The sequence below is a fragment of the Xiphophorus hellerii genome, chromosome 11 (genome assembly GCF_003331165.1).
Source record: "Xiphophorus hellerii strain 12219 chromosome 11, Xiphophorus_hellerii-4.1, whole genome shotgun sequence".
In the NCBI taxonomy this organism is placed as follows: domain Eukaryota; kingdom Metazoa; phylum Chordata; class Actinopteri; order Cyprinodontiformes; family Poeciliidae; genus Xiphophorus; species Xiphophorus hellerii.
In genome coordinates this window covers 14811140-14821758 of record NC_045682.1, presented here as the reverse complement: position 1 = coordinate 14821758, position 10619 = coordinate 14811140, and the positions used below count along the sequence as shown (strand labels likewise).

Genomic DNA, 10619 nt, shown 5'->3' with positions numbered 1-10619 from the left:
CCACCCCGCCTTTTTATAATTACTGATTAACCATCTACTCCATTGTAGGAACCTGTTGTTTTTTGTTTTTTTTTTGGTTAGCAGGCTACAATGCTAGAAACAGCAGCTCTGATTTCCCCCAAACCAATGCAGTCTTCTTCAAACAAACAGAGGAAGGGAGAGAAGAAGAAACAAAAAAGGGTAAATTTATTGTACTATAGTAAAAACACTTTCCGTCACCCTGCTTACCCACATTTATGCCAAGAAAAATCTGCACAATTTTTCATAGCTTCAGTCTGAACAATTTAGCGTCAACCTGATTGTGTTCATTTGCCCAGGGATTTATGTGCAGTCAGATTAAATTAAAACTGTAGCAAGCTGAGAGTTACAAAAATAATAACAATAATAATAATAAAAAACACACACAAAGTAATGCTACCGGATTAAACACGCCTCAATTGCAATTTTCTTTGTTTGGTTTTTTGTTAGAGTAGATTCAGTCGTCCTCACTAGGAGAGCAGCATCATGTATGGGCCGCTATGAGCTTCACATCACGGCATGGTATTCAGGCAGAAACCCCCCACCCTCCAAAAACAACAACAAAACAAAAAAATGGCTTCAATTTAAAACCAGAAATTCTATTCTCGTTTAAAAACCGCCTGTTTAAAAAGATACATTTTGGGGCGTGCTATGGTGGCGCAGGGGGTTAGCACGCCCCACGTTTGGAGGCCTTAGTCCTCCCCCCCCCAAAAAAATACGTCATTCTTGTGAGCGTAAGCCCCGGCTTTCTACTAATTGACCAGCAGTATGCAGCAACAGGTGGGAGAGGGGCAGTGCTGCTACTGGAGAGCACTTTCTGATACATCCTTTCACAACTGTGTTGCATTTTGATACAGGCCCAGACAAGATGGACGTCGGACGACGCACAAAACAAAAAAACTAAATCTGGGTATGGAAGTAAAATGGGAATCCAACTTGAACACTAAATTCCACATTCTGCTGAGGAAACGGTGGGAAGAAGCACTCAAGCCTGTTAGGAGGGTAGGAAGAAAACACAGGAGGCGGAAATGAACCAGCAGATGATTACTGTTGCAGCCAAAGAAAACAGAGCGGAGATGCAATGTGCTTTCTAAGCAGTTAAAATCCCACAACATGAGCCCAAAGTGGAACTGACATCCTTAGTCAAAGGTAAGTTATTTGGTGTGTTTTCAGAATATCGCATGAGACAGCAGTAGGACTCCAATTCAGCATTTCCAGTATGACAACATTACATGACAGGGGCCAATTGGCAAAAAAAAAAAAAAGAAAGAAAACATTGAATATACTCATGGCTTCATCAACACTACCTGAGTTATATTTAATAATTCTGTATTTAGCAACTATATATATATATATATATTTTTTTCTGAAAAGTAACAGCCCAGAGCCATTCTTTTAAGGAGTATTTCTAGTGTTACATATAAATTTTCTCTAGTTAAGATAAAGGTAATTTGTTAACATAAAGTGCTATTAATTCACGATTAAACCAAATTAGATTTTCTAGACAAGAGGACCCCCCCCCCCCCCCCCCCCCCCCCCCCCCCCCCCCCGAGTCCACCCACGTTCCCCACTTTCAGCTCCTTTGTGACGTCCTTTTCTGGAGATGTCCCCGCTGACCCAATCCATCTCCTAGAATCACTAGATGTAATCAGACCTTACAAGTGAAGAAACAAAATGTGCAACAAAAGAGTAAATGCAACCGAAATAGATTTGAAAAACTAAACTGCAGGCTACGTAAGAACCTCCGATGAGGATTTTGTAACTCAACAAAACTCATTTTCCATGGAGGTATTGCACACCGGCTTGTGAAAACTTTGAAGACCTCCTTCAAACGTTCTGACAGTTTTCCTTTTTTTTTTGACAAAGCGGTTAGTTTGAGACCTAAGATGAAGGTTGCGATAAATGAGTTATTGTGTTTCTGTGGCAATGAAAAGGGACTCAAGTATACCAGTAAACATGGGGGCAAATGAAGGAATTAAAAAACAAAAAGTCATTGAGTGAAAAAAAACAAAACATGCTAGGAAAACAAATGTAAAATGAAACATTTTTCTTTAACTGAACAGAAAATGTTTGTAGAGATATCCTGAGTGTTGCAGCTGAATAAAACAGAACAGCCAATCAGAAGCAATACTTGTTTGTTCTTAAACTCTGAAGAAAAAAAAAAAAAAGCGTGCATGATTTTGAATTTAAAGAAACTTTGTGATAATTTATGACCGTCTAAAGTGAAATGTAGCGAAGGCTTCAACAGAAACAGTTTAACGGAGACCCGATGTTAAAACCTTTCAGCACACCAACTGAACAAACGTCGTAAAGGGGCGTGGCTTTCCTTCAAATTCGGCACTTCAGTACCTTAGCTCTGGGGTCTAACAGCGATGCAAATAATACTTGTGTTAGGTCAGCTGAAACAGCATAAAAACAACTGCGGTACATAGAAAATTTCAGGGCTCTGAGTAGTTTTTTTTCTCTATAGAGTTTTAAGACAAGATTCTCCCTTCCCGGATGGAGCCTCACAAAAGTCCACTGCCGCCTTAACAGGATTGCAAAACACCTTTACTCTACAACTCAGAAGGCATTTCGTTAACAATCGTCTCCTTTCCTTCACCACTAATTCAAGCGCAGATCTGTGTGTGGAACGTCCAACGTATCTACAGTGAACTCATTTGAATGAGTGAAGAAAGAAACCGACGGAGGCATCCCAACAGTTCGACAGGATAAAGGCTTAAGGAGGTGCGGTCCGAGACACCTGCCTTGGTGAACTCCCGAACATTATCCCTTAAAAGCCATGAGACGAGGACTACCACAGCTAGAAGTCGTTAAGGTCCATTCATCGTGTTGGAGAGGCACCGATCAACTCCTTTTTAATGTCCATCCAGAGTGTGTCTGCGTGTGTGTGTGTGTTTTGTCTGGTGCGCTCCCAAAGGAAAAAAAAAAAGTTTCAATAAACCCGAGTTTCCAAGGAAAATCATGCTTAGCTATCAGTGTTTTCACAGTTGTCACTTTATCCGACAGGATTTTTTTTTTTTTTTTTTTTTTACTTTTTCCAAGGTAGATAACTGCAGCACCCAGAGGAGAAGACAGTAAGCACTGGAGATGATCTACGTCACTGATCAGGTCCGTCCTTGGTCTCATCATAAAACACTATTCTTTTTGGATCTACAGCGGAGAAGAGGCAGACAGTCAGAAACACAACAACAACAACAACAGAATTATACAAATGATCATAATGTAAATGCATTTCACAATCATTGTTTTTAGAACTGCCAATAACATTGAAAACATTTGGTGTTGTAACAGTCTGAGCTGCCAGCTGGCTCGACTACAGAGCCATTCACCAGCAGGATATGGATTACACTCATCATTTTGATTAGGATTACTGTTGAGTTATAACAAATCAGATCACCATCATGTGATGATACACAGCTACTCATCCACTGAAGTGTTTTTTGTAGCAATCAAAAGAAAAACAAGTGAGGATAGAAAAACGGTTCCCTTACCTTGTTTTTGCAAGTTGAAAATGGATTCCATTTCTGTTCAAGGAGAAAAGGAACATCAGTTCATAGCCCCAAAAAGTTTTCTATAAATATAAAAGCCAAGCAATAACACAGTACAATCACATATATGGTCATTCTGACAACACTCTTTGGTGTGGAAGTTTTTGATGAAAACTAAAGTACCCATTAAGAAGCTCTTATCCATGTGGGCTGTTCATTCTGGTTGCCAAACAATAGAAAGTTAGAGCAAAATTACCTTATTTGATTCATTTATATATATATTTTTTAAATCATTAAAAATATTTTAAAAGTAAGAGTCCAATTTTGTGCATTATGGGACAGAGTGGATAACAAAACATTGGTAATCTTTAAGTTTCATATTCAAAAAGGTAAAAGTCACAATTCTCTGTAAAGTGATGGTAGCCATGGTGACAACTAATAAGAAGCTAAAGAGTTAAAAATAAATCATTTTGTCGTTGCTTTGAAATATTGGTCAAATCCTGTTTAACTGCGGAGCTGTGCAACACCAACGCCTCTCTCTCTCACAGTGAAACATCCTACAAACGATTCCCACAGCTCCAACAATGTCTCAATAACAGAATGATTTAATGACAAGAGCATTTTCCAATCTCATAGAAAGGTTTAACTTATTTTGAAATAATATTTTAGGGAGAAAAAACTTGTATGGGAATTCATCTGCAGGTCAGACCTTTACTAAATCTGTTTTTAATACAGGTGCAGATCCTGTCAATGAACTAGAAAGTAATTGAAAAGAATTCAATAACTCAATTCACTAAGTGAGACATACAGATTAAATATACGCAGACAGATATTCATTGAGCTTTTGTGTGAGCGCAATAAAAAGCATGTTTAATATCTAGTTAAAATTATTTTCAAAAACTACCATTAATCTGACAAACATCAAAACACATTCAAAATATAAGATGCATTTACAGACTTTTCTTTCCAAGTGCATTCTAAGAAATTCTAATAAATCTTTGAGCAGAATAAGGTAATTTCCAAAGTAACTTTCCTCTCTTAAAACTTGAAATTCACTTAGAAATGACTAAAATCACATTTCTTAGTTCTCCATACAGGAACCATGATCATCTTAAAGTTCTTAAAGACTTTTTAAAGAGTCAACAAATGAAGACGCACTTTACAGCTAAGGGGTGAAACTACGGGAGGACATATTGTTTATCGTGATAAATTTCTTAGAAGAATTTTTGATTTATCATTGTTGCAATAAATTTCAGTTATTGATGATAAATAACAAAACTGACGGTATCATCGGAAATGTTATATTTACTATTTTCGTCAATAGTTGTTTCACAAGAGTATGAATAAATAAATGTGAATTCAAAAATAGAATTAGATGCAGTTACTGTGTGCAGCTTGGTGATATAAAAGTAACTTATTTAACTAAGTAGCATCTTGAAGAAGCTTGTAAATAGAAATATTTTTCATGAACAGTGTTTATGTTTGTATGGCTACAAATGCTGTGCCATGCGTTCACAGCCATATAGTAACCTAAAAAGGATAATAAATAGTTTTTTTCTAGTGTAAGTTTATTCTCACAATACTACCACAAAATATTGCGATAAAAGTTTAAGTCCATATCGCCCCCTAGATGAAACACGCGTCTGCCCAGAGCAGAGAGTGAAAGTTACCTTTAGTGTGATAGGTGACGGCAGCTTTAAGGTCAAAGGAACCCCAGCTGGACCTCCTGCCAACGTCTTTTGGGTGGATCTGTTCTTTAGAGGAACCGAACAGCACAGTGGTCTGCTGGCCCACTGCAGGCTTAGCACCGTTGTCTTTACTGGGGGCCAGCAGAGAAGAACCCACTCCCTTCAGCTCCACTTTCGTCTTTTCCTGAACACTTGGCTGCAGCTTGGTCTCCTCCTCGCTCGCCGTGCTAGCAGGAGAGCAAACACTGGATACTTGGCAGGGGGCACAAGTCCTTTTCTCCGCTTCTTGAGAAAAAGCTTCGGCTTCTAGAAATGGGCTAATGTCAAAGAGGGGCTGGGCAACCTTGGCTGGGACAGCCTGACTCCCGTTGTGAGAAGTCACAGAAGTCTGGTCCTCGGCAGGCACGAACCCGTTCCCTCCGTCGAGGGCCGGGTTGGGCTCGTTGATGAAGGAGAGCCCCCACTGGTTCTGGAAGATGTCCCCCAGGGCTTTCTGATTTGTCTGAGCAGCCGGTGGGTCGAGGTGGCGAGCGCTCGGGAGCACGGGTTGCATATTTAAAGGGTAGATTAAAACAGTACACTTTCTGAGCTCGCTCGCCTCGCCGTCTACGGGACTCGTCGTAGAGCTACAGCTACTTTCCAAAGAAGATGCTACATTCTCGCCACTTGGGACAGACGGGGCTGATTGAACACAACTAGCAGCAGGAGCAAAGAAGGTGCCCACGGACGGGCAGCCGTTCCCATTCCCAGGAACAGGACCGTTAGTAAAGCTAGCCGAGGTGATAGTTTTCATAGCAGACATGGGGACCTGGGACAGTCTCACAGGAGGAGGTGCTGCCTCTCCTCCGCCTTGAGCTACTTTATTGAGGTTCTCTTTTACTTTGCTTGCATAACTGATCTTGGGAACTATTTTAGCACTGCTATTGTCCACAGGAAATACAGGAGGGGGCTTGAACAAAGTCCACGAGTCCTCTTTTGAAGGTGAGGAAAGCTTGCCCTTGTGCTTTTCCTCTGCTTTCTTACCAAATGTGCCAGCTGCTTTACCTTCAGAGGTTTTCCTCTGAGGTTCGGCGACTGAAGTCTCTGATGCGACGGCCCGTTTAGCAGTCGTCTGAGCTTCTGCTTTGTAGCTGGACCGGAAGCCGTCGAGTCTGGACGCTGTTCCTTTCTCGGGCGTCTCGACACTCGAGGCTCCCGGCGTAGTGTTGCGGGGCTGCATGTCTCTCTCTTTGTCTTTCGTCACATTATCGGCACTCTTGGTGTTGCCGCATCTGCTCTTTCGTTTCTTCGGGGTGGTATATCCGCCTTCGGAGCCGCTTCCGTCATTGTCCTTACTGGAATAGCCGTTAGTGATGAGGCCACAATTCACAAGCCCGTTCTGAAGCAAAGCAGAGTCTTTCTTGTTTGAAGGCTGAATCTCATAATGACTCAAATCCAGCGCCTTCTCCTTGTCATTTTTTAAGTCCATATTCTTCTTATGCTCAGAGAATTTGCTGCTCACTTTCTGAACAGAAATGTAGTGCTTCTGCGGCCCTTTCTGCTTCACATTTGAGTTACTTATGTGTCTATTACCATTGCTGCTGGAGGAATGGGACATACCAACAGTGTAGGGCAGGTGTGGATTTTTCTCCCCCTCCTCGTCGTTGATGATTACATTTTTACTGCCTGCAAGGAAAAACAAAATCAGTTAAACGGAAATGGAGCACTCATCATTTCTTCCTTTGGTTGTTTTTGTATTAGAAGACAATATTGCGATACGAATCCAGAATACTATTAAAGTCACATTTTCCTGACTTCATCTCAAGAATTAGTAAAAAACAAACAAAAAAAACACAAACATCTTAAGTGTAGCTCTATTTTGTACCATGTTTTCCTTTTTTTAAAGGGGTGTAAAGGTGAGTTGTCGTTCACACAAGCCTCGTGGCAACCTGTATCAACTTTGACAATTTTCATTAGGTCCGCATGGTTCAACAAGAATCAGAACGTCCTCCGCCAAAAAAAGGAAATAGTGTGATACTAAGCAAGAAACATTTACAAAAATCATGGCACATCACTAAAATATTGAATTTTTTCCCCACTATTCTGATGGTTTAAAGGTTGAAGAGTAACCTGAGTCAAAGCAAGCACAATGAATATGTTGTTGATTGAGGATTACCAAAACTAGCAGGTGTTTGTTCTATATTTGCATATGGTTAATCTCAAAATCCATACACAAATAAAAAACAACTTAATATCTTGTAACTAAAATTATCAAATTCCTTAATTATGCTGGCAGCAATAGGAAGGTTGATAACTTCTGTTTTTTTTTTTTTAAAAAAGGCAGAAAAATAAAAACTCTGTTGTAAATGTTTGTGTAAATACTCTAAGATTAAGTTTTTCCCCTAAATTAATCATACCTTGGAATATAAAAATATTTTAGAAATGATATACAAGAGTGATTTGAGCCATTTTCCTACATTTATCACGATGATTTTCAAAGACACCTAAATCTAAGGAAAAATAATTTAGTACTTTGTGGTTTTAGCACATGATATGCATTGACTTTTTTAGCACAAAATGGTTTTATTTTGTGTTAAAAATGAAAATAATAAAAAAAACCATTCTTTTGTGGAGCCAAAAGAATAGTACATGTCAATGTGTTTATGCAATGGTAAAATGAAATCTGTAGGGCAGAAAATAAATGAAAGATTAAACATTTCATCAAACATTTCCATATTCACAGAAAACTATATTTATCCAGCAGTATGATCTAAAACAATAATTGAGATACATCTGAAAAAGATTTCAAAAAGGTTTGGTTTGCAGTTCTTATAAAAAGGCATACAGATTTTTTTTTTACATTTGAAATAGCATGTAGCCTGTTATGTAGCTTCAAATTTGATGCACTTCAAGAGCAAGTGCAGGAAGGTAAACCCCATAGCTATATTTAAAATATAAATATAGATTCACAGTGAAAACTGACTGGGCCTTAGAATTGCTCAGATACAAGAGAACTGCTGTGTCAACATGGGACTTCCCACTACATAGTGTTTCTCCACCCTGATGTTTGTTGGCATTGCACACATGGGATTCTGTATGTAGCCCAACCACCCGGCCCCAGACGCAGTTGTTTGCTTTTTAGTAAACATATGCAAGTAAAAGTGACTGCCAGCTACTGTATTTTCGATGCTATCAGTTCAGCTGCGTGGCTTCATGCTGACCAAACAACACGCAAAGGGCCCAGTCAGGCCAGACGGCTAACGCTAGCTAACTAAGACCAACCTGCAAGCTCACAACAGTTGCTCGTCATGTCATTTCCACCAAACAGTTGCTAGAAGAAGAAAGTAAACGAGTTTCAAATGAGGGGGGAAAGCCTCGTACTTTTACACCGTTCTCCAACTAGCCGGGTAAAGTGTGGCGTTAGCTCGCGCTGATATTCTAACATGGCCGACAGGAAATGGCAGCAGAGAAAATTCCAGCGGAGCCGGTGTTGTTTCCTAAGCTGGATGCGGACATGCTGGAGTCAAACACATCAAACTTTGGGTCGTTTGAAAGACCAGCGGGGATTTGAGAACACGGCGGAACCAGGAGGGGTAGTTTACGGATCCCTCCGGTTATATTAGCGAGAAGAAAACTGGGTGGTGAAGCCGGTGTACAAGGTCAATCCCCGATGTGTCAAAACCACCAGCAGCAGCAACAACTGTCACGCTACGTCAGCTAGCATGCCTGCTAACACAACTTCAGGGCTCTTGTCTGAACGTACCCGACGGTCGAACTACTTAACAGCTTTTCTTGTAATTCGTGTTAACGCCAAAGCGCTAGCTAGCAGTCTAAGCCCCAATCACGTTAGTTAGCAAATGCTAGTCGGCTCGCTGACATTAGCCAACTTTTCCGGATGGCCCAACCTGTTTTCTTCGCCTGCGTTTCCTGATGCTGGCACTGGAACTGGCTCTGATCATGTTTCAGACACGCCGTGCGCTGGATGGAGCTCCGGTCCTCTCCGTTGTGGTGGTGCTGCTGCCTGTCTTGTGCCCGATCTTTGGGCTGTTCCTCCATTGAAGTGAAGAATGTCGGGCTTGTGCTCCCACAGTCAGCGCGTTAGCTCACTGCACGGCACAGGACAGTCCAATCACTGCCAGAGTGAAACGGAAGCTATTTGAAGCTTCTGTAAACGTCAGCAGTAAATGGCTAAAAATGGCACTGTTTTTGGATGGTCACAGCTCCTAAAAAAAATCCATGTGTAGAATTTATGTAGATGATCGCACGGGATTTTTTGTTGTTGTTGTTGCAAGACTTTCTTTGTGCAGCTGTTTAAATTGTCATTATCCGTGATAATAAAGAGCGACAGACATTTGGGAATCTTTTTCAGTGTGGAGAAGGATCGGGGTGGGGTTCGTGTAAGAGCCAAAAATCATATGACCCGAGGCGCTGCCACGTCTCCAGCCAGTGGACACACTTTGGTGGAGGGTCATGTCGAGAACAGCCCCTCTCCTAAAATGGAAAGGCAGCATATTGATACTGATAATCTCATAAGATGTTGTTTAAGCACAAAATTGACACGGGGGGGCGGTGGGGGATTATATTGGAAAAAGTGTTGCAAAAAAATATTTGGATACAATTAAAAGAATCTGTTTAGACAATAAACGCTAAAAAGCGAAGTCCACAGTTCAACAAACTAATTAGTGGTTAAATTAATATTTTAATCTGACAATTGAAATAAAACCCGTCTATTGTTATGTATATCTAGGATAACAAATGTTTTAATCACAAAGCTTAAATATTTATAATTATAAATAAATAAGTGTGAAAACTAATACAATTTGAATTAAATTCATTATGTTCAAAAAGCTTAAAGTATATTATTTAAAAATGTGTCATGCTTACATTCCAATAAATATGTCTTAAGGCCAAAACATTTCTAATTGGAAGAATTTGGACGTGCACAACTTGAATTTATTACATTTGTCAGCCTTATGTATCACAAGTAGTGGGCGGAGCTGAGATGGAACTGCTCTGCAAGTTAACCAATCAAATGTTAGGGTTATTTCAGCGATCGCACTTAAATTATGTTTTAATGAAGGGTTAGAAAGATCTGAAGTAAGATTAATACTGAAACAATTCCATTTAAACTAAAAAAAAAGTAAAATGTAGGTCACACGCTAACGATTTTAAGTTCATGTTTAAAAATTGACACGTTTATAAAAATATTCAATTATTAATATAATATATATATTTATATTAAAAAACTGATTCTCATTAAAGATAACACCTAAGTTTTTCACTGTTGCATTTGTGAAAAAGTAAAACCATCCAGTGTAGAAGTGAAGTTTACAATAATCAATTTTGTGATTAGTTTAAAAATATGTAAATACATTATTTATATATATGTATATATGATTTTAATTATTTTTAATTATACTAAGAAATATACTTTTTGTCTGAT

The 10619-nt window shown here is 39.5% G+C and overlaps 1 protein-coding gene across 2 annotated transcripts; it reads right to left on the bottom strand.

The window, feature by feature from the left end:
* Positions 1-1856: 1856 nt before the first annotated feature.
* nufip2 (nuclear FMR1 interacting protein 2) lies at positions 1857-9541 on the bottom strand. Of its 2 annotated transcripts, none has more exons than XM_032576706.1 (4): positions 9082-9541; positions 5180-6862; positions 3513-3545; positions 1857-3171 (listed from the first exon to the last, which is right to left on the bottom strand). In XM_032576706.1, the coding sequence occupies exons 1-4, from the start codon at positions 9230-9232 to the stop codon at positions 3119-3121; spliced, it is 1920 nt and encodes a 639-aa protein (XP_032432597.1). In that variant the 5' UTR covers positions 9233-9541; the 3' UTR covers positions 1857-3118. The 2 variants fall into 2 exon arrangements, with proteins under 2 accessions (XP_032432597.1, XP_032432598.1); XM_032576707.1 differs by lacking the exon at positions 9082-9541 and adding an exon at positions 8459-8566.
* Positions 9542-10619: the final 1078 nt, after the last annotated feature.

What these genes read in the sequence shown, in the direction of transcription:
- nufip2 (XM_032576706.1), bottom strand. Translation starts at nt 9,232, where the DNA reads ATGGAGGAACAGCCCAAAGATCGGGCACAAGACAGGCAGCAGCACCAC. An exon ending in AACGCAGGCGAAGAAAACAG is followed by an intron (nt 6,863 to 9,081) that starts GTTGGGCCATCC and finishes TTTTCCTTGCAG; the next exon opens with GCAGTAAAAATGTAATCATC. An exon ending in TTTCAACTTGCAAAAACAAG is followed by an intron (nt 3,172 to 3,512) that starts GTAAGGGAACCG and finishes TCTCCGCTGTAG; the next exon opens with ATCCAAAAAGAATAGTGTTT.